The sequence below is a fragment of the Hippopotamus amphibius genome, chromosome 2 (genome assembly GCF_030028045.1).
Source record: "Hippopotamus amphibius kiboko isolate mHipAmp2 chromosome 2, mHipAmp2.hap2, whole genome shotgun sequence".
Taxonomy (NCBI): Eukaryota; Metazoa; Chordata; class Mammalia; order Artiodactyla; family Hippopotamidae; genus Hippopotamus; species Hippopotamus amphibius.
Window position 1 is genome coordinate 28,334,803 of NC_080187.1, and position 15,873 is coordinate 28,350,675.

The following is a 15,873-nucleotide window of genomic DNA, read 5'->3' on the forward strand; positions in this document are numbered from 1 at the left end:
TTAGAAAATATAAAGAGAAACTCTTTCAATTGTTTTCTCCTAGGGAAATAATTTGTTGCTATTGACAAGGTCATGACCCCAATTTAGGTAAGAAAGGAAACTGGCTGCTTTTGTACTTTGACTTTGGTACTTGTGCTACTTGAATGGCATCTCTTAAAACCAAAGGCACCTAACTGGGTTTAAAAACGACAGAAAAGAATACATGCAAATGTATATGGTGACTCAAAAACAGCACAGAACTGTTGTGGATTCACCACAGGAAGACATCAGAACTCACATGCAAACACAGATGCCAACACACAAAGTGTAGAGAATGACATGCCATGTTGGTGACCAGAACAATTACCACACGTAGACAGAGATCAGTTAAATTAGGTGCTACACTTCCTTGAGTCACCTATGCATTTGAGGACCAACTTCTCTGCTGTTCAGTCAACAAGCCAGATGGTATATTATCCTTTTTCTGGTTGTTTCTCCTCTAAAGCTCCAAGAGATGGTCTGACCCTATAGAAGAATATCCTGCAAACTACCGAAGTCAAAATTCCTCTGACCTTACTTCTCAGCTGGGGTCAGGGGTCTTTATTGAGAAGCTCTTCAAAAAGGAACAAATTTTAGTCTTAGTTAGTGATTTCACCACCTTCTCTACCCACCCCAAGCTAAATTCTAACCAGCCAAAATCTTGAGTGAAAATCTCAGAAGAAACTGCAAAGACTTACATGGGGAAATTCATTTCTGAAATCATGATCTGTTCATCTTTATCTAAAGTCCCATTTCACAAACAAATGAATAAAGATCTTCAACCTCAAAGGAAAACCACTCTCATAAAAAATGGAATTCCAATGGCTTAACAACATTATTAGCACCATTTTTAGGTTTGGATTTTTTTTTCTTGGTTCAAGTATTCAACTATTTCAGAAATCAAATACTTTTTATATAAAGCTAGACTAATAGTCAAGTTTCCTTGAGCCATCTGCAAAGCCAAATAAATGGTTGGGAATCTGTGACTAGGTAACATTATTAAGGTACTCACATTTGCAATAAATGTACAGGAACCAAAAACAGATGGGAGCGTTTCAAATACCACAGAAATAGCTTTTCATACGGACAGCATTATCTCAACTGAGTCAAGTACTACCTAAGCAAAAAGAAAATACTCTCTAATGACAAGACAGAAATACAGCTACTCTTCTCAATGACTATAAGTGGTGTTAGCAGGCATAAACACTCATTTTACTTATCTAACGAAATAGTTGTTTGGTTCCTACTACAGTTTACTTCTCCCAACTAAAAAAGTCTATAAATTCTCATATGGCTACATATAGTTCTAGGATAATATAGGGAATTTACATCTTGAAAATAACATTTATTTGCTTTTATTTATTTTATTATCTATTTATTAACCAAAAAAATAAATGGCTAACAAGTGGAGATTTCCTACTTTTTCCAGCAATACAGTGATATTAATTGTAGCAATGAAAAAAGTTACATAATCCAAATGTAACCAGAAATCTATGTTCTTTGATGGAAATATATAAGAGAATATGTAGCCTCTTTTTATAAGCAAGTAAGCCTTTTGGAATCAAAATTTAAAACAAAGGGATGCTGATAATAGAAGCCTCCTATTATCATATTAAAGGTTATTATAGACTTTGTAAACAAAGTTTGGGAATACACCAGTTTTCTCCAATGAGAGAAAAAGAAAGGATATGAGTTTCAGATATATATATATATATTCTTTTAAAAATATGTATCTATTTATAACTATATACAATCTGAAACAATTATTTTGGCTATGGGAAGTTAAACAATTTACAAGTATCCCCAGCAGTATTCATCTTTTGGTTAAAAGAACAATCTTCTACTGCAATACTATGCAATAGCTAATAATGAGAAAAACAATTACCTAGTGATAACAAGCAAAGTCCCAATATAATTTCTTTGCTGGTCATTACTCCACTAATCAGCCTGTGTAAGACACTATTGTCACTGACAAAGGTGATCAGGGCCTCTGCAAACTTGGCATAGCAGGAAATGTTCACAGGAGCACAGCGATGGAAGAATGGAATAGGTGCACTGGTGACACAAGAAAAAAAAAATCAGAAAAAAAATTACTCCTACTTAATATAAATGCCACATCAAACACACAAATGAAAGGTGAATATGACTGCAATACACTCCACCCTCCACACATCATATGGGAGCTAAGAGCTGTGAGCTTAATGCTATGAAGATGACTGTCATGCGGCATGATGCAAATCTTACCACAAGACTTATCAAAGAGGGTGGAGTGCATATTCCTACAGAAGACATTACCCTCCCCTTCTGAAAAGAAACACACACACATATACACACACATACACAGCTACCAAAAGCAAAATCAAACACTTAAACTCCTCAGCCTACACATCTATCAATCAAGGGGCAGATGACAAAACTTACATATACTTCATTGAACATAAAATGAATTTTTGCCATAAGCTATTTAAAAATAAAAACATATTTTTGTTTGAAATGTGCCACCATTAATAGAATATTTCCTCTATCAAAACAGCATAGAAAACCTTAGATTAAAAAAGGTATTTGGAGCACAAGCTTAATAACTCATACAAAGTAGTCATACCGAGACATCAACATACAGCATAGTATGCAGCTGTTTGAAACAATAACTATGAATACTAATGTATGGAAGAACTTATGATTTAATAGTACAAGGGAAAAACCAAAAATTTATATCTGATGTGATGATTACATCTCTGTATAAAAGATATATACATAAGAATGAGAACAGAAAAAAATATAAAGGAATGAAAAATCTCTGATTCATTGGGGTCATGGGATTCTGGGCTATTTCCTTTTCGTTTTATATGTGATTATTATGAGATTATTTGTGTCCAAAGAGAGGGAATCAATTATATCAGGTTTATACCGACTGCAACTTTTACTTATGAAGTAACATAGCTATGTATAAACTGCGACATAAATACAATGTTATAAAATTATAACATGGTTCTATTTTAGCTTCTGAGAGCAGAATGCACTAATCAGTGAGAGATTTTAAGCAAAGCTCTATGAGCATGCCCTCAGTTGTGATTTGTTTGGATTCTAAAAGAGCCCACACGTGTGCCTATGTACAAACACTTATTTGTGTGTGCATTAAAATTTAGTTAATTTTAAATTTAGTTAATTAAAATTTAATCATTACTAACACAAATTGCACATTTTCAGAATCATTTGTAGGACTATCAGTCACAGCTCTAACATAATATTTTCAACTAGACTGATACAAGTGTGTTCTCATTCTTGATTGGCACTGTGTTTTGGTCAAATTAGTGAATAAGACTACATGGGTGAGCACCAAATCCCAAGGTTTCTAATCCCAGCAAAGCAACTTTGTATGACCCAAAACAAAACACTATCTTTGTTTCCTTCCTTAAAAAACAATACGAATGTTTCAAGTAAGAATATAAGTGAACTATACTGATTTTCCTTAAATGTTGGTGCATGCGCACCCCTGGGAGGAAGAATAAGCAACATCTTCCATGATGTTAAACTTCATGGAGCAATAAAATAATATAAAGATCTAGCCGTACCTTACTTATGCTTTAGAGTAAAATGTATCCAAAAATGATGATGACATGCATGCTCATCTTTAAAAAACTGCCTCTTGTGATGTGTGTGTGTTTATTTATGTATACCTTCAAAATGGTGTTGGTGAAAGATGATGCCAAAGATTTGATATTTTGTCACAAAATGCAGAAAGCCAGAGCATTCCGAGTAATGGTGGAATTACAAGTATGTAGGTCACCATTTTTTGACCAAAAGTTGTTGCACTAATGATTTAAAAAGATGTTAAATTATAGAATAATTTTAAGTGAGATGGATTTAGTTAGAAATATTACAGGAAAGAATCAAAAAAGATTAACTATAAGTTCCTACTTAATGGAGGCTAACTTGGGACAGAAACCTGTAAACTGCCAACTGTGCTGTGACCTACAATTGTCTTTTTCCTGATGCTGTCTAGATACTGTCCTGCCAGGTTAATGTCCCTATCTAAGGACTTCTAACCATATTTTAACTAAAAGTCTGGTTCTCTATCCTTCAAAACTAAAGTCCTCTCTGCTCCATGACTGACTATATCTTCATGTTTTATTTATTATCCTAACATCTCTGATGTCATCTCTGTTTAACTCACTTGCCTCCAACCTTGAACATAAAATGCATCCACCTTAAGGATACTGATGTTGTGTTTTTAATACCCACCAGTTTTCTTGGTCCTGCTGCCCTGTTTCCATTTTCCTGTCATATATAACAGTAAAGTAAACTTTATCTTCTGTCCAGAGGTGGCTCCACCTAAATCTCCCATATTCTAACAGGATGTTGATGTATTTTTACATTCAAAAAGAAATACACATCATTTCCAAAAGAGAGCAAAACTTGTGATAAAGAAAAGAAGACTAGGCTTGGGTTCAAAAGCGCTGGGTTTTTCTCCTAACATTATACACCTGCAGGTCACTTCGTCTCTCTCTTTCTCAGTCCCTCCATCTGTTAGCTGAAAAGGTAGGAGTAAGTCCTCTGTAAGTCTTTTCACATCTTAATAACAACAATAACAATAAAAATACTAATGTCCACCCAAAAATCACTGATTCTTAATTAACAGAAGCAGGATGCCCAGTAGCGTTAGTATTTTTCTGCTTTTCACACTTATAATGAGGATAGATGATTTGAAAAGGGAAGGATTATAGTCTTAAAATTCTAATCCTTCATTTCTACTTAAGAGGAAAAGCTGAGTAATATCAGTTCTGAATCTACCCTTTCAAGTCATTTGTATACTATATATAAACACTTGGCCAATTAGAAAGAGTACTCTTACAAGTATCCTTCAAAAAAGTGGAATAAAATAAGAACAGTCCCTTGCCTTATAATTCAATCTATGTCAGTTAAAGAAGACCTGACAGCTCTAAATTTAAAGGTATAAAAATAGCACAAGTTGATTAACTACATTGTTTAGCTGATGGTCAAAATGGTCAAAAGCTGCTCTTAGTGGTAAGGAATAACAGAAATAGAAGGCAAACAAAAGAGAAGATAATATTTGGACACAACAGCAAAAATGAAACTAAATACTTCTCTTTAAAGTAAAAAGTACTAGATTCCCTTGTTATTCTTTTTCTCAACTCAACTCTTTCCCAAACAAAAACAACTTGACTAGTCATGAGTCTTTAAAACTTGAATTATTTTATCATTTAAAAAAATCTAAGTAAGCATGGCATTGAAATGGTTTGTCATATTTTACCATTTAAATCCACGTGATATGCTGAATTTAAGATAAGTTACCTGATTTCATATACCTCTCAGAAAATAGCACTTCTGAGAACATAGCATATGAGATCATGTCTACTTTAGTGTCTAACCTAAACGACACACTCTGTGCTTCTTAATTAAGAGGACGAGCATAAAGAATTCTATTTACAGTAAGTTTTTCTAACCTTTTGAAGCCTACAGAATATTGAATCTTTAAGAAGTCAATGTTTTCCATTAGGAACCAATGCTGTTTCACTTTATTGAAATATTAGTCAACAAGAACAAAATGAATTTATAATGAGTCTTTTAAAGATCTTTTAAAATTAGCCACTCATAGGAAAATTGTATCTTACCTTGGCAAACACATTGCCCATTTGCCTTTAAGTCCAGACTATCACAGTTAATGAGCTCCCTCAAAGTATGATGGCAAACAATGCCTAACATCTTGTCCATATGCCTTCGTAAGAGAAGACAGGAGTTTGCACTTCACACAATTATTTTAAAACTTCAGGTTATAAATAAGCAATTACCCATGATTTCCAATTAAAAGTTTTATTTAAGAAAGAATAACAATAAAGGGTTCTAGCAATATCTCTACAGCACAGCAAAGGCAGGAAATGAGTAATCAAGAATCTAATGGTAATATGCAGTGATTTTCACACACCTTATTTTGTTTATTTTCTCTCCTCTTTCATTCCTATACTCCCCCCTTTTTTTTCCCATCAAACTAACTGTGCTATAGACTTTACAAGATCTGACATTCAAGTTCTGATTCCCAACAATTAGTTGTGTGGCCTTGGGTAACCCATTTAACCTCTCTAATCTTCTATTTCCTCATCTATAAATTAGGGACAATATCCTTACAGGCTTTTGTAAGGGTTATATGAGATAACACATGAGAAACTTAATATGGTACTTGGCACCCAACAGATGATTTATAAATGTTAATTCACTTTGAATCCTTCACTTAAAAAATATAAACAGATAATATCTATTAGTTTCTCATTTCTATATCATTTTAATTCCCCAACACCAAGTATCCGTTCTGGCTGGAAGTACCAAAATAAATGCTTGATGAATAAACTGAACTAATGAGATCTGTTTCTAGTGTTGCAGTTTTCTCTGGCTATACCCAAACCTTCAAGCATTGTAAGCATAGGGGCTGGCTAGACTCCCTATCACTACTGTGTTCAGCATGGCACCAGTAGAGTTCTGAATGTGGATACAATGTGGCCCTTTCTAGGCATTTCCTTTTAAAATTCAAAAGCTTTTAGGAATGGTAACCATTTGGCAATTATGTGGCAATAATGTTTTATTGCAAAAATTAGTTTACAACTGCTTTTCTTTAAAACAGGCACTACCTTCAGCTACAGAAGGTTCCTGGGTACCCAGGAAGGTTGGAAGGCTCTAGAAGTTGAGACAAATAATATTCCCTAAGCCAAAGACCAAGCACAATAATGGATGTTTAACACATATTATCTTAATTCTTACAATTCCACGGGAGAGGTATTGATATTCTTGTTTTACGTATGAGGAAACTTGGTTTTACTAAGAGTTGAACAGACTTGCTTAAGATGACAAATAGAAAGCGGTAGCACAGAATTCAGCCCCAGGACTATTTGGATTCAAAGTTCAATTCTTTCTGCCCCACTGGCTGTGCTCCCAGAGGGACAGCAAAGGAGACATAAAAGATGCTGAGGGCTATTTGTCTGTATCACAGGTTTGCCTAGTGCTGGTCTTTTGGGGTACATTAAAAAGTCAACCAAAGCATAGTCTCAATTCTTTTTAAGGTGAGTTTCTTAAGGACGGAGACTAGATCTTACTCATCTTTGGAGATTTGGTATCTAATCTAATGCTATGTGTGAAACAGGGCAGTGCCTGAAGCTAATAATTAAAACAAATTTATTCTTGTTTTCTGATCTTTTCACTTTTTGCTTGCCAAATACCAGATGACGATATTTACAAGAGCTTGATTTGCCTTCCTCCTATCAACTGTTGCTTCTCTTTTACTTTCCAACAAGATGAGTTGAGACAAAAGTGATAGACTGTGAACCACTAAGATAAGTAAAACATGATCTTTAAATACAGTATAAACAAAATATATAGCCAGTTTTCAGATGGTTTAGTTTCGTCACTGCATCTTGGAATACTGAGACATCAGTGGATAACCTTGTTAGAAGCCAAGCCTGTCCATCTCTAAAACCCAAGCCTCTCATACTACGTTTTATCTCCTAGTGAGTGCCCTTAGGATGCTGTATGTGAGCGGTCCATGAGTGTGCAGCCAAGACTGGATCACCCAGTATAACCAGGAACAGGCAGTCCTTAACATGGCAGAGTCAGAGGTCAGAGGTGCAAGAGAATCTGCAGTATGAACTGGCCCCTACCCCCAACTGACCCGTATTATACTTGAGCAGAAACTTCACTCTCATACCATGGCTTTCTGGTTATCCTTTTATGATATAGTTATGCCTTAAAATAGTGAGTCTATACTCAAAGTATGCATTTAAAACAGGCTTTAGCAGTTGAATAGATAAGAGAACAGAGCTTTTCTTGTTTTTACATGGATAATTTTCTCTGTTCAAAGAACCTCCTTTCTTTACTGTTACAGCCTCTCTAATATTCTCATGATTTTCATGAATGGAGTCTCCCTACCTACTGGTCTAAGCCCACAATTTATAGGTCCCTCCTACTTAGTATCTTTTAAAACAGCCCCATTATTTTTATGCCTGTAGGTTTTAAATTTTAATTTCAACAGCAACTTGACAAGACTAAAAGAGCTGAAAATCAATTAAACTGATATGTCCTTTGTTGACTTTTCAACAGAAAATCTCAAATTAAGTTAACTGAGCACAAGTAACACCCATAAGCAAGTTGAAAGGAGACATAAGATAAGAATGTTAACCAGTAGCTTGCTATAATATATTGAGATACAATAAAAAGTGGTTTTGATTCAGTATTTCTGAGAAATACTTGTCATACATGGTTAGTGATAAATGCTAACGTTCTCAAGATCAGACTTGCTCCAAAAACTATATACCTAGTTCTGAGGATATAGTCCTCAATGCTTGAGAATTTATCTCCCTTTTTAAAAAAATCAAATTATAATTTTAAAATTTGCTTTATTCAAAACTACTGTGAGATCCTTCCAAACAAAGAACATTTCTTATTTCATCTTTGTATCCATACACGTAGTAAGTACTCAACAATAAATGTTGGTTGATTAAGACAAACAGCTTATTATAGAGAATGTACCTAAAGAATATAGCCTGAAATAAACTATGGAGAATAAGCACTGGTATATTTTTTAAATTTACAAAGAAAATTTAAAAATACCAGTAAGTACAATCAACTACAAAGAATCTTTGGAGACTGTGAGACTTGGCTTCCAATTTTGTTGTAGGTTTTATAATGATTCAGCAGCTTTGTATACTTAAAAACTATGGCATTAAAAAGCCCCCAAAAGAAATTTAAAATATCTGAGAATGAGAAAAATTGTTTGCCTCTGAGTGTGTGTGAGCGTGTGTGTGTTTTAAAATGATGTGAAATTCACATTGGTATTTCTATTACTACTTTAACAATTTTGTTGTGAAAGTACTGAAACTAGACAAGAGGTATCATCAAGTGACTCTTTCTCAGAATAACATATACAGTTTAAAACCTACCTACAAAAACAAAAGTCACAAGCTAACAAAATACAATAAAATTTACCTCGCTGGAACAGGTAGTTTGGGGCAAAGAACAGAAGCTTTTGATGATGTAGTATATTCAGAAGGCTTTAGGTCGTAGCTGCATAGCGCTGAGCCTGTTGGAAGAAAAGCTACATGTTAGCTAGCAGAACAGAATCTGAATAAATTCTTCTATTAATTCATTTTAATTTTATTTTGTAGGTTAATATTAACTCAACATATACAATTTTCAAACATTACAGAATTAATAAAAGTGTGATTTGGTCTATAGTATCAATCCTCAATCATTTGAAACAGATTTTTCTCTCGTAACTTATGTACAAATTTTAATTAATCATATTAAGGGTAATAACAATAAGTAGTAGAGCTACACTTACTGAGTGCCCTGTATCAGGCCCTATACAAGATGACATATATATACACATGGTTTTTTTAAAATAAAGAGTCAGCTTTTCATTGTAACTGACCAAACTCTGCCTAGGAATGTCTCAAATAACAGAACAAAAGAAACACGGTAAAAATTCTCCTCTTGAAGAAACCAAGAGTTTTTGCCAGATCAGTGCTTCTGAGGCTTAGGTTGAAAGCAGCCCACTCCTGAGGCTGGTTCTCTTCCCCATGCAAATTTCTCATGCCATGAAGAGGGCTGGGATAGACAGAGAACCCGACCCTTCCTCCTATCATGCAGCGGGGTGAGCCTCTCCTCTCATCATATGTATAAATTACATCATTTACTATAACTCCATTAGGCAGGCATTTTTAAGCCCACTCCACAGAGGAGAAACTGAAGGCTAAGAGACATGGTAAATAACCTGTTCAGGACGACGCGGCTGCTAAGCCAGTAAAGCCTCGATCTCTTTGACTACAAAACCCATTTTCAACTACATATGCCAACTCTCCTTCTGATGCTTTCCATTACTAAATATTTAAAATTACTGCATATAGCACATATGCATTCAGATAATATATTATTTTTTTTTCTTATTTAAAAGGCAGGAAACAGTAACTGTAAATAAACTGAATTGACAAAATCAATAAATTGATCAAAGGATTCCTTGTTTTCAGACAGTTTAAAACACCTTAAATTCAGGACTATATTCTCTGACTATACGGCTAATATATATCTAAATAATACATAAAATTCAGGTGGATACAGTACATCCAGTCTTTGATAAGCCTTATTTAACTAACCTGCTAACTTTATAATATGGCAAACTAGATTACTGTAAGATTCATTGTACAATAGATATTGTTAACTAAGGAGATCCAGGCTTTAGTTCTAATTTTGCTGAGACCTACTACATTATAGCATGTAAATTGTTTGTATTTCATTAGCTGAAGTTCTTACTAGGTTACTAATTTGGTCAAGTACTTTATTAATAAATACAAATAGAATAGCTTTGCATTTATATTATCACAATAATGAGATTTTACACTGTACCACCATGGAAAATGTTTAAAATATAATGTGAAGAAGGCAGAGTTTAACATTGAATTAATTATGGAAACATCATGTGAGGATGTGAGAAGGAACCAGAAGGGAATATAGAAAAAAACTTTGTTGAGACAACAAAATTGGGAGATTTGTTTCATTTATGTCTTCTCCTTTCAATCAAAAGAACTTTTAGAAAGCCACAAACCTGTATTTAATTCAGTAGTGCTGCTCCCAAACTAGCAACCAAGTTGCTAAGTGTTGAATACGTGGGCCTTAATAGCATATTTACATAAATACATGTAGCATCTATTTTATATAAAAACAATTCACGTAATTTGACAGTGTAGAATATTTTTAAAGAGCTACTTCAAAGTTACATGGCACTGTTCTCCAAATTTCTTCAACTCTTAAGATAGACTTAATAGAAAACTAAGTTTCTGAAATTTTCATCACTGTCTTCCATTTTAATGACTTTTTTTCAAAGTTAAGCATGAATATGAAACATCTAACTCTTCTAAAATTAGGCTTTCATGTTTAAAGATAATGCAACTAGATACTATTTATAGCAATTATAGAAAAAAATATGACAGCAATAGGCAAGCAAACATTTTAGATTAATTCTAAAATAGCTGGGAGTCCTATTACAAAATTGCTCATGAGAAAATAGCAACTGTGCCAATAACTGCAGAGCACCCAAAGTGATCATCAACTTCCTGATCTGAATTGTCAGCTTCTTTCAGAGTCCAAGATGGAATCGATTCGGACAATATAAAAGGCCCTAACGAAAGCATATTGTGCCGGTGCTGTCAAACACAGTGCACCATCTGAATTCAGTGAACATAATCTCCAACCCCACCCTTTTTTTCATTTAAAAAAGGAGGTCAGCAGGTGCGACAGAGTTCAACTTTGTAAAGACTTTCCCAGGATAATGCTCAATGAAAGGATAATAGACTTATCTCTGATGGTATTCTGGGACAGAGGCCAGTTCTAAATAGATCCTGTACTAAATAGATTAAAGCAAAAAGATCTTGACAATGTGTTAGTAGTAACAATCAGAAGACACCTTATATTGCTTCCTGCTCAAAGGGCTGATGGACAGAGAAGCCTCCATGCAGAACATTAAAAGAACCCAGAAATGGCCAATGTTTTCCAGCTGTTTTTCTTTTCATGTTTATTAGCTAATGCATTTTCAGTTAACTCTTTAAAGGTAGTATCTATTTTTTTTAATAATAGAAGTATAAACAATAGTAGAAGTATAAACATAAGATGTTTGGTTATAAATAACATTTTCTTCTAATGCAAAAAGCAGGGAAAAACCATGCTAGAGTAATGAACAGTCTAAAACAAAACACAAAAGCTTATCTAAACCCCACCAGAAGCAATCCCTGCAATTCAGCCAAAGTTATTCAAAGGCCATCAAAATGAGTGATCTTAGGAACCTAACTTGGGTATATAAACATTTATCTTGGTAAATGGCTGCCATAGTCCCTAGAATGTTTAACTACTACAATATTTCAAGTGCCTTATAATAGTCAATTATTTATTCTTTAGCTCAATATCACTTATAACAACTCCCCTAAGAGGTATGTTTCCATCGTCATGCTCCAAACATTACAGATGAAAAAAATAAGTCATACTTCCAAGGCCTTTTAAGCAATCACTGGCAAACTAAGAAATAGAATTCTTTACTCCTAGACCACGATGCTTCTTCTGTGTCTTTCCTAATAATCATAATCAGACAAGTATTCAATAAGCTTCTGAGCAAAAAACGTATGTTCCACAGACACCACAGATAATACATTTGAAAAAAATTTTTTCTATCACCCACTCTCTAAATCTGCTCTGCCTCCTCCCATATTAATTCTACCCTGGATAATGGCTCCACCATCCATATAATCCTCAAGATGAAGTGTGGAGGTCATCCTATATCTCCTTTATCTATGTATTCCATTTACATCTTCCCATACTATTCAAGACATTCAAGATACCAAGTCTTAACAATCAGACCTGTCTACATTATTTCAGATCATCATGATCTCTTATTGGGTCAGTTTAAACTACTCTCTCAGAGGTTTTCTTATCTCTATCCTGCATACAACCTTCAGAACGATTTCTGTCAACTGGGCATTCATTGTATTACGCCCCTGCCCTCAGGATGAATGACAAACTCCTTGACTTCAAGGCCCTCCTAAGGCAGGCCTCTACCTAAAACTCCAGCCTCATTTAAGCATAATAAACTACTTATAATTCTTGCTGTTTCATGAGCTTCCAGGCTTTTTCACATGCTGTTCCTTCTGCTTGGGCTATCCTTTCCTAACTAGCATCTGAATGAGTGTTCAAGTTTGAGCAGAATTTCTACAAACTACAAGCTTTACCTCCTCCGTCAAGTCTTCTCTGATGCACCCAAACAAACCTATTTACTTCATAGCTCTATTATAAAACTTAGCATATTATTTTATAAATTTTTAGTTTACATATCATCTCTATCTTTAGAATGTGAGCTCTTTGAGAACTGCGACCTCATGCCTTCAAAATATCTGGAACTCCTTCCTATCTCCTGGCACACAGACAGCATTCAAAAGCCATCTGTTGAATAAAACAGAGAGAAATAACAATTTTTAATCTCATGTTTTGGTGTTACTTGTTATATATAATGATATATGCTTTTCACCATTCACTACGAAGTACACTGTCTAAAACAGGATTTCTAAACCATGGTATTAACACAATTCTCGGCCAATTCTTGGTTGTATGGGGCTGTCTTGTGCATCTGCAGGATCTTCAGCAGCATCCCTGGTCTCTATCCACTAGATGCCAGCAGGCTCCCTGTAACCTCTCACCCAGCAGCTGTGACAACCAAAAATGTCTCCAGACACTACTAAATGTCTGGGGGGGGGGGGGGGGGGGGGGGGGGGCGGTGAGGGCAGCAGTGGCAGGTCCAAAATCTCCCTTAGTTAAGAACTACTGGTCTAAAACATAAAATTATTTGAAACAAAGAGTTGGCAAGTTGGAAGCTTATTCCTGTTTTAAATTTTTGTTTGATTTGCTGTCTCAATAATATTTGTGGGATACACAAAGAGAAAAAAACAGTCCTTAAAAAACATGGTTTAGAAAACTGTAGTTAATAAAAAAGAAAATCTTTCAGTGCAGAACAGTTTTCATTATGAAAAACAAATCACATTGCTATGTGAAGTTCAATGAATTTAACCCCTTTCTCGCTAATTAGGAAAGCATTATCTATTCATATGCCAGAAGAAAGCAAGACAGTTTTCCAATTTCAATTTCTAGTAACCAATGAAAAGGATGGACATATTCGCAATTCCCAAGAAGCACCATTAACCAGCTGGAGATATGACATCATCTGTTAATCACTATTGGCACATACTAGGCACACAAGAAGTATTTGCTGAATGAATTAACTTTGGCCATCTATGTACAAGACTTCTGCTAGGTATTGTGGAAGACAAAGATAAGTCTGACTGCCTACTCTAATGCAAGCTCCTTAAACATGGGGGCTGTAGCTTGTTTTTGTCTCTCTGGCACATACTGACTTAATTATTTGTTGAATAAAGGAGTTAGTTAAAATTGCATTACTATATTTAAGGAATTTTCCCCCCTTTTTAACAATCAAGTTTCCCTTGCTGGTCTCTGACTTGGAGGCAATTAAATCAGTTGCTACAGTTGCTCATTTCATTCATTTATAAATTATATCAAGATCAACGTTTTGATTCACTGTGGTCAAAAGAATCCATACTCTCTGTGGTTTAAGTTACAGTGTTACTGACAGGTAAAAGAGAGGGTAATAATCTGATCATCTATTCATACTAATTCTATACTTATCAACCAGATAACAATTGTCAGTACTCATATATTTTATATGAATGGATCACATAATCTTTCACCATTTTCAGCAATGATCACTGAGAAAGCACCACACTGTATGCCTCTACTCAAAACGTGAACATGGTCCAAATGGCAGGTCATAAAGCTCTCAGAATTTATACAAAATACAGTACACTGAAGAAGCACTCTTAAATAGGAGTGTTATAAATGGGACACAAGCAAAAGGAAAATAAGAATTCTGCCATTTAACTACTGTGTTAGGGAAAACAAAATAAATATTGATACAGTAGTGTGATAAGAATAATACAAAAGATAATAAGGAATTCCATATAAAATATTAGCATCAATTGAGAACATACAGTCAGCTCCCAACTTACAGGTTATTCTCATTTCTAAACTTTTGTTTAGAATTTACACTGCATGTGTAAAAAATAAAATGATATGTAAAGCATCTGTCACAGTGCATGACATAAAGTAGGTACCAATAAATGGTGTGTTGAAACAAAATGCAGGGCTTAAGTCTGATGTACCTCTTCAGACTCAGATGCCCATGCTGAACAATGGGGACAGGGGAGCAAAGCGAAGGGTGGACTATGGGCCAGAGGTGGTGGTAGGGCCACAAGGAGGGAAGGGGGAGAGGAAGGGGAAGAATATCTGAGCAGGTATTATCTTCCCTTCCCTTCACCACCTGTCACGGTCTGGCTGGGCTGAGATGAAAGTCTCATGTAAAGCTGAAGTTAGCTTTAGAGGGAAGGTGATTCTTTTCCCCCCTACAATGTATACATTATTGAGTTTTCAAAAATAATAAAGGAGGAAAGAAACTCATTCATCAGAAACTGGAGGGAAGGAAAGTTGATGGATTCATGCTCTGCTGAAAATAAGAACTCAGGTGGGAGTTCTCACCAGATGGTTTTAGTTTCCTCGGTAGGGCATAAGGTTAGGAAAGAGGAAGACCAAGAGAGCTTAAGAGAAGAAAAGGCATGAATAATCACTTGCAGAGTATGTGTAAGAGAGATAAATGAATAAATAAGATGAATTATTTAGAGATGAATAAAAAGGACTGATTTCACAGCAATTCTAGTTAGACTGAAGCTAAACAATTTACCTGCTGGAAGCAACTTACATGGATACAGAATTGAGCAAAGGATAGTATGTTAAGAGAATGTGAAATTATTAAGTGGCAATAGAGATGAAGAGGGAAATTCAGCCTATTATTCTTTCAAAAAACATGAATAGTTGCTATGTGAGGGCCTATATTAGGGCTTGGATATTCAGAGATGAACAGAGCATGGTCCTGCCCCCAGGAAACTCATGCACCATTGCAGCAAGATGATAAACAAAGAACCAAAGAAGTTTAATACCGCATCCTTATGGTATTTGGCAACTCTAATTTTTTACAGGCAATTGTTAAATTGATTTATTCTCTAGCATCACATATTTATGATATTTGTGTCTATATAAACTATGAACCAAAATAATAAAATGCACATTTATACACCTACCATTCAATTCATGTACTAAAAGCTACACTTTTATATTCATCTGAAATCTTCTGCCTGTCTTTTAAAGCTCCTTGTCATATGGCAGCATCTCCACATAAATAATCTAATTTCC

The 15,873-nt window shown here is 34.8% G+C and overlaps 1 protein-coding gene across 4 annotated transcripts in view; it reads right to left on the bottom strand.

Moving 5' to 3' along the window:
* Positions 1–15,873, bottom strand: part of SLC44A1 (solute carrier family 44 member 1) — a 195,727-nt gene that overhangs the window by 82,890 nt on the left and 96,964 nt on the right. For all 4 annotated transcript variants that reach the window (XM_057720151.1, XM_057720150.1, XM_057720148.1 and 1 more), the window contains exons 5-6: positions 9,007–9,100; positions 1,904–2,073 (exon numbers count right to left, since the gene is read on the bottom strand). In XM_057720151.1, coding sequence (XP_057576134.1) covers positions 1,904–2,073; positions 9,007–9,100 — 264 coding nt within the window. The remainder of the gene's footprint in view (positions 1–1,903; positions 2,074–9,006; positions 9,101–15,873) is intronic.